Source organism: Anastrepha obliqua, chromosome 6 (genome assembly GCF_027943255.1).
Source record: "Anastrepha obliqua isolate idAnaObli1 chromosome 6, idAnaObli1_1.0, whole genome shotgun sequence".
Classification (NCBI taxonomy): domain Eukaryota; kingdom Metazoa; phylum Arthropoda; class Insecta; order Diptera; family Tephritidae; genus Anastrepha; species Anastrepha obliqua.
The window spans coordinates 22,791,639-22,806,392 of NC_072897.1; the positions used below are offsets into that span (position 1 = coordinate 22,791,639).

Genomic DNA, 14,754 nt, shown 5'->3' on the forward strand with positions numbered 1-14,754 from the left:
AAATGGTGTACGTGAAGTACCTATGATCTGAGAAGGAGTAGTCTGTAGACACTCTCCAATCCTTTAAAATTTGGGACCCTCGTTCATTGACACACGTGATGTCTAGAACTTCACTTCTCGTAGTTGTTACAAAAGTAGGGGTATCACCTATGTTACTAATATAAAGATTGTTACACATAATGAATTCAAGGATGTACTCACCACGTGCGTTTGTGTCTGAACTGCCCCAGACATGACGATGTGCATTAGCATCTGCTCCCAGTATGAATGGGGTGCCACATCTCGATGCTTCATGAACTGCGTCTCTTATGAGTTGTGATGGAGGTGGTTGCTCCGTGTCGTGTGCCATATAAGATGAGGCAAGCCATATCGTCCTTCCGCAGGACTCCACTGCCGTGATTACGTTATCCGCATCACTAAATTGTATTAGTAAATATACATTAATACATTTCTTTGCTAGTATGCACGACCTGGGTTTACCTTTGTCAGTGACATAGACCAATTTGTACTCTCTGCTGCTCAATACGCAAACCCGATCTTTTACGACCCATGGTTCTTGAATGAGCACGATGTCCTCTTCTCTTTCTGCGAGACGAAGGATGAGTGCGGCTGAGGCCGCCTTACTGTGGTGAAGATTGATTTGTACAATCTTCACCATCGCTATTGTAGGTTATTCAAAGGCAGCCAACCACGGTTTGGTCTGCGTTCTCTTCATCGGATATAGGGGGAAGAGACTCCTCATCCTCCATAGCAGAGAGATCGGAGTATTCCCCTTCCATGTCCTCTAAGTAACCCTTTCGAAGAGTTCGCCTACCATGCCGGAGTTGGAAGCCACCTCATCGTTGTCTGTGACAACCTCGTTTGCTTCCGCAGATGAAGTTATATTTTCTGCGGAGGTGCTCTTGCTAGCTACATCCTGTCTGTAGACATGGAGAGTCAGCGTTTGGAAGCCGTAATTGATCTTCCATTTCCTGTTGGCAAGTGGGTCCAAAGATTCCTCATTGAGGATTATCACGGCCAGTCTCCTCTTGTCGTCCACTTCGCCAATCTTTGCTACCTTCCAGTCGCTGGTAGGTAGTTCGGGGTTGCCTAGCTTTATTAGATCCAGGACTTCCTCTGGATCAGAATGGAAGTCTGGTATCCAGGCTCTAGATCTTGGCCGGTTGGGAATGTCTTCTCGGTGGACCACATCAAGGCGGGCCCCCGGCCAAGGTTCCCCTATGCGATTAATCGCTAGGGTGTATAGGTCCACGGAACGTTGTTCAGCGCACCTTATTAATTTGACGCGGAATTGAAACCATCGCGCATCCGAGCAGCTGGGTGGAGATCCTGGATTTTCTTTCAAGATGTCCCTATACACCTTCCAGAGGCTCCTATTGATTAAGTCCCAGTTTGCTTGAGAGATCGCACCATCATGGGAACTGCGATCAATCACTGCCCGTACATGGCTTCCTTTCGCTACTTCAGCGAAAGACCTCTTCGGCGTGACTTTGGTCATTTGAGTGGCGGACACCTTGGTTTGTTTGGCTTCAGCCGATGTCCCTTCACTCGATCTCTTCCGCTTGCCTTGTGCGGAGTCCATTTTGGCCTTCTACCGGTGTTCGGAGTCTTGGAGTCCTTGGAGTCTGACTGTTCCTCCGTCAGATCCTCTTCTCTAGTGTCCTTCAGTCTCTCCAGGATTCTGAAGGCCGATCGCCTGGTACGATAGTACCTTTCTGACGCACTTATTTGCTTCCGGGGGTGGGTACTACCCGGGGCAGTGATAGTGCCAGAAGGGCAGACACCGGAAGCCATTGGCTTAGCCGTGTGGTCCGATGCTGCCGACGTTGATGGGGGTGTTTCTCCTTTCGGAGTTCCCGTGCCACCTGGAGTGACAGGGACAGCAAGGTCTGCTTGTCTTTTGACAGGGCAGCTCTTGCTTCCCAAGGATTTTGTTGCGAGGGGGGGGGTCTATTGCTGGCAGACGTTGATGGAGTGTCATCCTCAACTTGTCTTAGGACAGGGTTGGGATTGTTGCCAGTGAGAGGTCTCGCTGCCGTAGAGGCAGTCCCTGAAGGGACGGAGCGGGAGTTAGGCCCTGGCTTGGCCACAGGCTTCACTCCGCTTACATTAGTGGTCTTCCTTATTGAAAGACCTGACCTTCCTGAGGGATTTGGTCTTGATTTGTGGGTGCCTTGGTTGTCCGAGGCTAGGTTTTTTTTTGGAATTCATTTCATTTCATAATCGTCCGAGCGTGGCGGACTAGGATTTTTTAGGGGGGAGAGGGGAGATGTCGACCTAGGCAGTCCCCTCTACGATGGCAAGGTCATTCTACCTCCTGAGGTGACCCAGTTTCAGAGGGGGTTCAAAGTAGTATTACGCAACATGCATCCTTCTGTGGACCAAGAAGAAATAAAGAGTGAATTAGGAGAAAAAAGTCATAAAGTCATAAATATATGTAATACAACACAAAGAACAACAAAAAAAACAATAAACACTATTTTTTATTGAACTGGAAACAAATACTTATAACAAAGACATTTATAACATAGACAAACTAATGCACTGCATCGTATCGTTTGAGGCGCCACATCATAAAAGGATAATTCCACAATGCAGGAAATGTCAGAAACATGGACATACAAAAAATTATTGCACAAGAGACTCAGTGTGTGTAAAATATGCAGGAAAACATTTAACAAGCGAATGCAACAATCCGACCATTCAAGTGAAATGCGCACTATGTGGAGGTAATCATACCAAAACACAAACATCACAAAATCAACAGTAATACCAGGTATAAGTTATGCTGATGTAATAGCCTCATCAAATCCACAGGTAATAGAACCAGAACTAACTATCAAACCTCAAAACAACAAAAATATTAATGAACTCAAAGACATGATAAAAACTTTAATCACCCAAATGACTAATATGATGAACATATTTACAATGTTAATGAATTGCTCAAATGGACGAAAGTAATAACACAAAAATTCTTATCTCGAATGCAAATAGACTTACTCAAACCTCAAAACAACAAAAATATTGATGAACTCAAAGACATGACAAGAACTTTAATCACCCAAATGACTAATATGATGAACATAATTACAATGTTAATGAATAGCTCGAATGGACGAAAATATTAACACAAAAATTCTTATCTCGAATTCAAATGGACTCACTCGGCAATATTTAGAGCTGAAGAGGTTTTAATTGACAGAAAAATTGATATTCTGTTAATTGCAGAAATACATTTCACAGACAAAAGTTATTTAACATTCCCTGGATATAAATTATATGCAATTAATCATCCCGACGAAAAAGCTCACGGGGGAACAGCCATTATCATCAAAACAAACATAAAACATACCCTATGTGTCACTTCACATCCAAGCCACGTCTATACAAATTGTTGTCAACAATGGACCCATATCAATATCATCTATCTACTGTCCTCCAAGACATTTGATAAAGACTGATCAATATGATGATTACTTTAAGACATTAGACAATTGATTCATTGCTGGAGGGGACTTAAACGCAAAGCTAACTGACTGGGGTTCAAGGTTGACTAATAAAAAAGGTATATATTATATTTAATTAACGCAATCCACGAAAAAATTGAGAAAAATATGGCAAAAAAGCAGATCTTCTGCAGACAAACAGAGGTTAAACTTAGCCCCAAAAAATTTGAAGGCTTGTTTATGTGACATCAAAAATAAAGAAATTGAAAAATTTTTTAAAAATTTAACTCCTACGCATGACACAAATTATTCCTTGTGGAAATGTACAAAACAACTTAAAAACCAGATAAAGCATCAACCCCCACTAAGAAAAGATGACAACACATGGACTTTTACAAATAGTAAAAAGCAGCGGCATTGGGAAATTATTTTGAAAATGTCCTATCGAACAACGAACATAAACAAATTGACACGATTAGTAATGTTAATACTGATAAAATCACAAAAATAAGAAAAACAAGCACAGAAGAAGTGATATTATGGATAAAAACTCGAATTAAACATAAAAAAGCACCCGGATATGATATGCTGACAGGCAAAGCACTTACAAGGCTACCAATTGAGGCTTAGAAACGTGTTTAATGCAATATTTCGCTTACAATACTTCCTAAAAGTATGGAAAGTCGCAGAAATCATTGCGCTTCATATCGACTTATAAGCCTACTTCCGACTATATCTATAATTGCAGAAAAACTTTTACATGACAGAATTACCCCAATACTTGACACGAAAAACATCATTCCAGATCATTAATTCGGTTTTCGACATTGAACTATCCAACAAATACATCGAGTTACACAAAAAATTATTTCAGCATGGGAAATAAACGATACCGCGTTGCTGTATTTTTGGACGTCGCAAACGCTTTTGAAAAAGCTTGGCACAAAGGCCTCTTACATAAAATTTGGACAATATTACCACATGACTATTTTTTAATTATCAAGAGCTACCTTACTGATCGATGCTTCTACATTAAATATATACAATGACAAATGCTCACATATACATCCAATAACAGCAGGGGTTCCTCAAGGCAGCGTTCTAGGACCACTGCTATATGACTTATTTACCTCTACATACCACTCCCAGATGAAACTAATTCAACTATAGCAACATTTGCATACGACACAATTTTATTGTCATCTGACAAAAACCTCTCAACCGCAACAACAAAATTGCAGATATACACCAACAATGTAAAGAAGTGGTTTGGTAAATGGAGTTTAAAAGTAAATGAGGACAAATCTGTACAATTAATATTTATGACAAGAACAGAGGTTGCTGCTATGCAGATTAAGCTCAACAATAAAAGTATACTAATTGAAACATCTGCAAAATGTTTTGGAATCTATATGGACTCAAAATTAACTTGGAAAGATCACATCAAAAAGAAAATAAAGCGAATAAAGGAAAATTTCGACAATTGCATTGGCTAGTAGGTAGAAATTCTAAGCTCAGTATTTCCAACAAACTTCTAGTATAAATTATAGAATTATAAGTTTTTTATAATATAAAAATTATTTACTTTATTCAACACAACCTTTACCACCGGAGTCCTCTGCTAAAAGGGAAGATCCATTTTCAACAGAACTCCCATTTACAAATTCTAATTGAACAAATAGTGAGTTTCACACTTTATTACTCATCGCTGTTAATTGCTCTGGTCGCTCTCATAACAGTCGCCTCACACTTTCATTGTAACTGCAAGTTGCGTGTGCTGTTCGCTGTTAACTGCACTCGCTTTCACAGCAGTCGACTCACACTTGGGTAAGACTCCGTCAGAAAATATGAGATTTGCAAGTGGTCTTTCGATTTCTTTGAAACTTTGGAAAATATTAGTTCTAGGTAAGATACATTCGAGCCTAAAAGGATTTTGAAAAATTTTCAAAATTTGAGTCATCTACGCCATGTTGAAAATCGGGACCGTGTTTTTTTCAAAAATCAATATTTCTTGAACCGTTGGATGGATTTCAATGCAATTTACAGACAATATAGAAACAAATAAGTAGTTTAAATTAGTATTATGTTAAAAAAAAAATTTCGAAATTTTGACCAAAAAAAAGTCAAAAAAATTTTTTTAATCAATTTTTAGTTGATTTGGCCAGTTTTTTAGATTTTCTGTTATACACGTAACGATTCCTTATGATTTAACCTTTATTTTGAAAAAAAAAAATTTTATGGTGTCTATACTAGTTCTCGAGATATTGCGATTTTAGTGGAAGCGCGCACGCACGGTTCGCGCTGCGTTATGTGTTCCTGTATGAAGTGACTGGAGCAGACTGCTGCAGGTCTGTGCGCGTTTTTCTACTCCCGCGCTGCGTAACCGCGAACTTCACGGTGCGCGCTTCCACTAAAATCGCAATATCTCGAGAACTATTATAGACACCATAAAATTTTTTTTTCAAAATAAAGGTTAAATCATAAGGAATCGTTACGTGTATAACAGAAAATCTAAAAAACTGGCCAAATCAACTAAAAATTGATTCAAAAAATTTTTTTGACTTTTTTTTGGTCAAAATTTCGAAATTTTTTTTTTAACGTAATACCAATTTAAACTACTTATTTGTTTCTATATTGTCTGTAAATTGCATTGAAATCCATCCAACGGTTCAAGAAATATTGATTTTTGAAAAAAACACGGTCCCGATTTTCAACATGGCGTAGATGACTCAATTTTGAAAATTTTTCGAAATCCTTTTAGGCTCGAATGTATCTTACCTAGAACTAATATTACCCAAAGTTTCAAAGAAATCGAAAGACCACTTGCAAATCTCATATTTTCTGACGGAGTCTTACCCACTTGCATTGCAACTGTAGAAGCGCTGTAAAGTCGTATGCTTCGCTGGTAGGAACACATCAGAGAGCATATCCATGTATGAAGGTGGCCAGCAGTTATTTCTGCTTAACTCCTCTCCTTCTAAATGAGGGACGTCCGCGATCCTCAACAATAATGCCAAAATTAATTTCATTTGTATGATTGGTTTGGTAGGTTATCACGATGATATTATTGCATAAACTTCTGAGCAATTACAGTGTTGCGCATATAATAGGTTGAGTTATAATTTTGTATGGTTATGGTGGAGTCATCTTTACTTTTGGCATTAGTTCCGCAGACCCATGCATAAATTGCAACAGAAATGAGTTACAAGTTAATGACTGAGATAGAGAGAACGACGATGATGAGTGGTCGAGCATAGTGAAATTTAATAGCAGTTTAGCAGCGGTATGATGAATCCATGAGAGCTCTAATATGCTGGTATTTGTGAGTAAGTTGCAATTACGTGGTTGCCAAGTCGGGTTTTCTTAAAACTACTAATTATCGTTATAACTTAACATAAATTTCCATTTCATTATAGTTAACAAACATTTCAAAGCCAAGTCGGGTTTTCTTAAAACTACTAACTATTGTTATAACTTAACATAAATTTCCATTTCATTATAGTTAACAAAAATTTCAAAGTACAGAATTACATAGTGGAAATGAATATTTGTGAAATGCTCAGTTACCAAGTCACCATAGATTTCGATGTATCAAAATTTAATTTTTTGTAATAAGCCTAGGTTTCTGTTATTGGAGTTTCAAAGAAGAAATGGGGCCAGACTAGTATTTATTTCAAATTGTCTTTATGGACCACCCTCCCTTTAATTAAAACTTTACTACCTAGGTCTTTTTCAATTGTATGTTCCTCATAAAGTGGTGTTAACTTATTACCTAGTCTGGTATTTCTTTTCACCATTACTTTATCTCCTTCTTTAAAAACGCGCTCTGTTATGTTTTTGTTGTGACTTGTGAGCTCTTTTTGTTGCGCACATCTAATACGTTCAGATACTTCATTATTCGGTTCATCAATGGTGGATCTGGCCTCAATTTAGTAACAGAATGTATTGTTTTGTTATATTCAATGGTTGACAGCAAGATTAGATCCACCGTGTCATCAATACATCTCTCCAACTTCATGCATCTAGCAATTTCAATTAAAGTGCTGTGAAACCTCTCTACCTGACCATTGGAGCAGCTATGCAAAGGTGGAGCATTGACGATATTAATACCAAAATTATTGGAAAGAAGTTGTCTGACAGTGTTTGAATTCAACGATTTTTCGTTGTCACAATAAATAATTTTTGCTTTTGGAAAAATGTTCAAAATTTGTATTAATTGGGGCTTTATGTCCAAAATTGTTCTCGACGCTATGGTCTGAACGATTTCGAATTTTGAGAACTTGTCTACACAAGTCAAGAAATACTTTGAGTCGGTAGAAAAAATGTCAATATGCAGGATCTCTCCTGAGTGTAGTGGGATGGGTGTATCTGCTATTTTATGTTTCCGATGCTGCCTATTGTACTTCGATTTAGAGCAGATCCTACAGTTTACCACAACCTCTTTGGCTTTCTTTTCCATCTTCGGGAAAAAGTAGTCCCTCAAGATTTGCTTAACATTTTCCTGTGCTGCACGGTGTGCACGATTATGCTCCGTAGCTATTATTTCCAGCTGCTCATTCGGGTCAAAAATGTCCGTTACATATGTTTTAGTGTATCTAAATTTTGTACTTGGAAACATTTGTACCAAATCATGCTGAATGTAGGCTAGTATGGATAAATTACAATAGATTGCGTTAACTACATTGGTATTCACAACGTCCTGAATAGTTCCTAAGAGCGTGCTTCTGTCACAAAACTGTATGCAGTGTCTAGTTTTATTCCCAAAAATAATGAAAGTTCGTTTTGATGGAAACTCACTTTCTTCAATAATTATTTGGTTCCTAAAACAATTAACAGGCTTTTCAACTACCCCTATGGTGTACGTTAACGATCCTTCGCTGTGAATCGTGGCTGAATCTGAGTTCATATTTTCATCTATCATATTGACTTGCTGACGCGAAAGAGCATCGGCAACGTAGTTTTCTTTTCCAGGCTTATAATAAAGCTTCGCATTATGTTCGTCGATAAATGCTTTCCAACGTTTAATTTTTGCATTTGGGTTTCGGTCAGAAACCGCAAACGTTAGCGGTTGATGGTCAGTAAAAATATTCAATTGGCGTACACCATAAAGATAGTTACGAAGGTTTTTTAGTGCCCAGACTATGGCCAAAAGTTCCCTTTCATTAGTGGCAAAGAGAAGTTCATTGTCTTTTAGGGTTCTGGAAACCATAGTTATTGGTCTGCCCTCCTGAGAAAGAACAGCACCCAGGCCATGGTTAGACGCATCTGTAGTTAAATCAAATGGTTTTTTAAAATCAGGATAAGCGAGCATTACGTCTTCCGATACTAAAATGTGTTTAAGTGTCTCAAATGCTTGCAGTTGCTTTGAATTTAAAAGTATTTTCACTTTTTTGGATCTGTAAGCGCTGACTCTTCCATTTTCCCCTTTCAAAATATCAGTCAATGGTTTGGCAATACTGGCAAAGTCTCTCACGAAACATCTATAATAGCTTGCTAATCCTAAAAAGGACCTGAGACCGTACAAGGTTTCGGGGGTTGGGAAGTTTAGCATTGTGCTAACTTTATCTGGACACGTCTTAATGCCACCCCTTGATACAATAAATCCGAGATACTCTGTTTCAGTTTTAAAAAATTTGGATTTGTCGACTGACACCCTCATGTTAGCGTCATATAGACTCTTCAAGACCCAGTCTATAGCTTTAATGTGTTGTTCTTTAGATTCGGAATAAATAATAACGTCATCCACGTAAACGAAGCAGCTTTTTCCTATCTTTTCCCTTAAGATGTCGTCTATGGCTCTTTGAAAAATACTCGGAGCGTTTTTTAATCCGAAAGGTAGCCTACAAAATTCATACTTTCCGTTGCTAACGGAAAAGGCCGTTTTTTCCCTATCTCGCTCAGCGAGCTCGATCTGGTGGAACCCAGACTTCAAATCAAGGGTTGTGAAGTATTGTGCAAGTCCCATATTTGATAAAATCGAAATGGCATTTGGTATTGGGTATTTGTCGTCAATGGTATTTTCGTTCAGTTTGCGAAAATCTACCACGAGACGCTTTTTTTTATTGCCAAACTCATCAATGCCCTTCTTGTCCACGACCCAAATGGGGTTATTGTAGGGAGACGTAGATCGTCTTATAATACCATTTCGTAAAAGCTCTTTTATTTCATTGTTAACAAAGTCAACTACCCCCATTGGATATGGATACATCTTAGAATAAATCGGTTCTTCATGTTTTGTACGAATCCTAGCAACTACATTTGTGTTATAGGGCAGAGATTCGTTGGGATCGGCGAAAGCCTGTGATCTTTTTTTAATCATATTTGAAAAATCCCCCTTTATTGCAAGAGGTACGCTTTCCTGTTGAACTTTCAAAGCATTAATGTTGTCAATTTTTACAAAAAATAATTTTTCAATTCCAAAATCATGAACTATTTCACCTTTTTGAAGGTCCACGACTGCATTGACTTGCGTTAGCAGGTCAAGCCCAATTATCGCGTCAAAGTTTATCAAGTTTGGTAATATTATAAAATCCGAAGTTATGCCAAACAAGTTAATTTTACATTTTTGCCCAACTTTGCTCTCGCCGTGAACTGACTTAACTACGAACGGTCTCGTTAAAGGTACAATGCCTTTTAATTCAGTAAGGGGTTTTATATAGCTTTTTGAAGCTCCTGTGTCCACTAACATTTTTATTTCTTTGCCCTCAGCTCCTATTGTTCGTTTGACCCAAGGGAGCTGGGCACCCTCCCTAAAAAATTAATTTCTTCGACTTCGAGTTCCACAATACCATCGTACGTAGTTTTTGTTTCTACATCTTCCGATGTATCCGATATGTGATGGATTCTCTGGACTTTTGGACCAGTACTTCTATCTGATACAAGAGGTCGCTTAATTTGTTGACCTTGATTGCCTGTATTAAAAGGGATTTGCCGATTGTTAGAGATTTGTATATTTTGGGACTTATTTTGTTGTAAAAAATTTCCTGTGGGATTGTGGTGCTCGAACTTCGTTGGGCGGCGGAGACGAGATGTGGATGGATCTATGTCCATTGGTTCAGTGCCCTGATCTCTACTAGTACTCGAAAGATTGCGCTTTTCTTGTCTATTTTGGAAGTAGGGGTTTTTATGACCGCTACGTGATTCTATTTGGTTGTTCTTGGTCTCATCTATTCTCTTAACTGAAGGGTGACACCGGTCCTTGTCCTCAAGATGTTTAGAGTAGTTTGATGCAAACATGTATCGTTCATGATTTGCTTCTACTTCCTGAACAAGTGCCAAAGCAGAAGGCAAATCTGTTGGACGAGTGGAAAAAAGTATATCGCAAAGGGGCTTCCTTAGGCCAGAGACAAAAACACGTAATGCATCTAACCTATATATATCATTTATTGAGTTAGCTATGTGACTTTCATATGTCATGATAGTTTTATTGGTAAGCAACGTAAGCTTTCTTTCGACTTCGTCGTAGAAATTCAACACTGTCAGATTTCCTTGCCTCAAGGTACTTAGCTCCTGTTCGATTAAATATATTGGCCGCTTATCAGCGTACGTGAAATCTAATCTTGCCACTATAGCCTTAAAGTTAAGAACAGTGTTGAAAGACGCTAAAACAGCATCTGCAGCGCCTCTAATTTTATTCCTTATAATGGCCACTGCTTGATAATGTTTAGCGCTTCCATCATAAGGTTCATATAATTTATAGGCCGTATGTGCGGCTTGCCTCCATGAGACGTAAGTCTCTTTCCTACCATCGAATTCAGGCAAAGATTTAACTAGGTCAAGAGTTTCCTCGCAACGCACGGTACCTGAAATCCTAACCTCTTCGAAACTTTCCACGTTAGCTGTCGACGTACTTGTAAATCTTCTTGAGATTTCGTTCAACTTTTTGTCGAATTCCTCTTTTTGTGAGCTTAAGGCGGCTGATACCGCAGCTGTTACTATAGCAGTTAACTCCTCAGTATTCATTTTTGGTTGATCTTTATCATTCAGAACTAAACTATTAAAAAGGCTCGCTAAATCTACGTCGCACATTAAAGTTTTGGCCGCGCAAAAACCCGGTATAATAATATACCGTCCTATCTCAATCACAAATCAAGTTAGATTTATAAAAAAGTTTCAAAAATACATTGAATTCCAATGGTGATCATAGTATTTAAATATATTTATTAAGAAAAAAGGCACTGAGCAAGTCACTTACGTAATTTACTTTCTCTAAGCACGTGGTTTAGTTTGTTACATCCATAAAGATTATTTTTTCGAAGGTCAGCCAACGCCGTAAGATACCACAGCAGGTGTTTCAAAAATTGGTAGAACTTAGTGATTTTTTCAGCAATGGTTAGTTTTTCATGCTTTCGTCCCAAAGCATCCAATTTAAAGCAAAATGAAAAACGTGGTTTAAACTCCTCTGTGAACGGGTTCCTTTTTGGTCAGCGAACAGCAATATCCACGTCTTAGGTTTAGTTTTTCGGGGTTTTTTCAGTATTTCTTGAAATCCGAAATTTTAATAAAATTGAGGCTATTGATTTTTTGCTAGCCCCACGTTGGGCGCCAATTATAGAATTATAAGTTTTTTATAATATAAAAATTATTTACTTTATTCAACACAACCTTTACCACCGGAGTCCTCTGCTAAAAGGGAAGATCCATTTTCAACAGAACTCCCATTTACAAATTCTAATTGAACAAATAGTGAGTTTCACACTTTATTACTCATCGCTGTTAATTGCTCTGGTCGCTCTCATAACAGTCGCCTCACACTTTCATTGTAACTGCAAGTTGCGTGTGCTGTTCGCTGTTAACTGCACTCGCTTTCACAGCAGTCGACTCACACTTGCATTGCAACTGTAGAAGCGCTGTAAAGTCGTATGCTTCGCTGGTAGGAACACATCAGAGAGCATATCCATGTATGAAGGTGGCCAGCAGTTATTTCTGCTTAACTTATACAAGGCGGTCATTAAACCAATCTGAACGTACGGACTTCAAGTGTTGGGAACTGCAAAAAGAACTCACATAAACAGAGTACAACGACAAAAAACAAAAATCTTACGTATAATAACAATGTCCGACAAGTACACAAAAACTGATGTCATCGATACAACGTTCAATATACCATTAATCGACGAAGAAATAAAAGCGATATCAACAGGATATTTTAACGAAATAAACCAGCACAAAACAAAAAAGTCAATACGCTCTCACATCTTGAAAGAAGAAATTTACGACGTCTGAAGAGAAACCGACCAATTGACCTATTAAATTAAATATGAATTCTCGTATGCTAAAATAACTAATCTGTGTAAAATGTAATTGCTGTATTTGCTTTGGCACTGGCCATGATGAAATATATGATATTTAATAATTTTCCTAACTAATTGTTAAAAAATGTACTAGTTGTCAGTATGACAGATGCATGACAAATGTAGGAAATAAAAAATATTTCCCTACAGAAATCCTTACAGGATAGATATAAAGCAAAAATTATATTGGAAAAAAACTTTAAGCACGAGAAAATATACAGTCACTCACACCTTATTTGATACAGGAAAAGTGTTCTATATTTCATAATATTTTACGAAAACAGAAAAGCCGAGTATGTCTTATCTTATTTATTTTACTTTATTTCATTTCTCAACATAAAATACAAAAAAGATTTCACTCGTTAAATTGTAATGCAAAAAAAAACATACAATTCACGCCGCAGCTTAAATCATAGCGTAAAAAAAGAGCAAATATTTAGTACTTTGTTGGGTAGCCTTTATTATCAGTTACTGCTTGAAGTCGACGTGGCATGGAGTACGGAGTAAACCAATTTGTTTGTGTATTCTGAACTAATTCGGTTCCACTCTTCAAGTATTGCCTATTTATGTTAAGATCAGATTTGATATGGATGTCATATCTTCTTATATATTATCTCTCCAAAACCAACGACATTTTCGATAAAATTCCAATCCGGTGATTGTGCAGGAGTTTTAACAATGTCGAGACATTTTTATTTTAACCATGTTTGTATTATTTGTGACTTGTTCTTAGGATCGTTATCTTTATTAAAACGAAAGTAATCTTCAATTTAGAATTTTCTAGCGTTTTGAGCCAAATTTTCTTGCAGAAGTTTTAACCCTCTCTCTTGGACACCTTTTTTAAAACCTTCAGTTGGGCACCAGGGTCTGGCCAGGTCCCAATGTATTTACATGTATTTGTATGGGAATATGTGGCAAATGCGTCACATTTGTAATTTATTTTAAGGTATCGCATTTATATATTTTTTCAATGACTCATTATTTCTTACAACTGTGGATTTGTTTCAGATTCAGGAGTTTCTGCACAAATGATGACGTCCTTTTCATCCGGTCTTATTTCCTGCTCCATCCATGTTATCATCAGTAACACAACTACATAGTGTATAAATGTTCAATATTCAACGCAGATGGTCTTAATGTTATCAAAAAACACCATAATACATATATGAATCAAGTCGGTCGAAATTAGAAACTATCACTTTCTAATATTCAATGCGGAACGTGTTAATGTTTTGAAGAAACTTCACAGAAAAATAAACCTAAACTGGTATTTTTCGTTAAGTGTAAAACACTATACCTAGAGGAAGTTAGAGGGAGAAAATACACTTTTTGAATATAAGCTGTATTGGATTATATACACGATGCTTAGTAATAACTCGAATCCAGAGACTTGTAGTGGGTAAATATTTTGCAACATTTGATGTTTCGAATATGAGAAAAAAAGTACTATAAATACGTGCCACCTGGTGGGACTTTTTTGTAGAAATCTTCTTCCTGCAACCAAATATACAATAAGAAAAGAATGAGCAATATTTGTGAGTCCGCTCTAAAGTCTCAAGGTTACTTGTAACAAGAACAATGCTATCATTCCAGCACGGCTGTAATATTTCAATACCACTTTTATAGAACGATTTACCTTTTGTCTCGAAATAGGCCTTAGTTTAAGCGATAACCTATTTATTCGAGTGAAATTTCTTACCGGCGAAGTCTGTGAACAGTCAGTAGTCGCTGACCAGCCAGCAAAATTTGGGGAGCACGGTGGATGTGGGAGCAATTCGAAGTTCAATTCATGAAGTGACACGGTGCGTTGTCTTGCTGAAATAAAACTGTGAGTAAACCCGGCACCCACTTTAAACAGAGCTTTCTCATAGTCAAATACCCATGTTGCTGTTTTCTGGTGTTACCGCCTCATTTGGAGTTAGTTCACATTCCAGAAGAAAAATTTTTGCGAAATAATATACTTACCTCGTATATGGCGTAAGACTCAATATTTGCCCACCAGAAGCCTCTGG

General features: G+C 37.6%; 1 protein-coding gene across 1 annotated transcript; it reads right to left on the minus strand.

The window, feature by feature from the left end:
- Positions 1-784: 784 nt before the first annotated feature.
- Positions 785-1,582, minus strand: LOC129250233 (uncharacterized). Its single transcript, XM_054889868.1, has one exon. The coding sequence runs from the start codon at positions 1,580-1,582 to the stop codon at positions 785-787; it is 798 nt and encodes a 265-aa protein (XP_054745843.1).
- Between the last annotated feature and the right edge of the window lie 13,172 nt (positions 1,583-14,754).

Excerpts from the sequence above, each read along its gene's own strand:
- LOC129250233 (XM_054889868.1), bottom strand. The coding sequence starts at position 1,582 with ATGGACTCCGCACAAGGCAAGCGGAAGAGATCGAGTGAAGGGACATCG.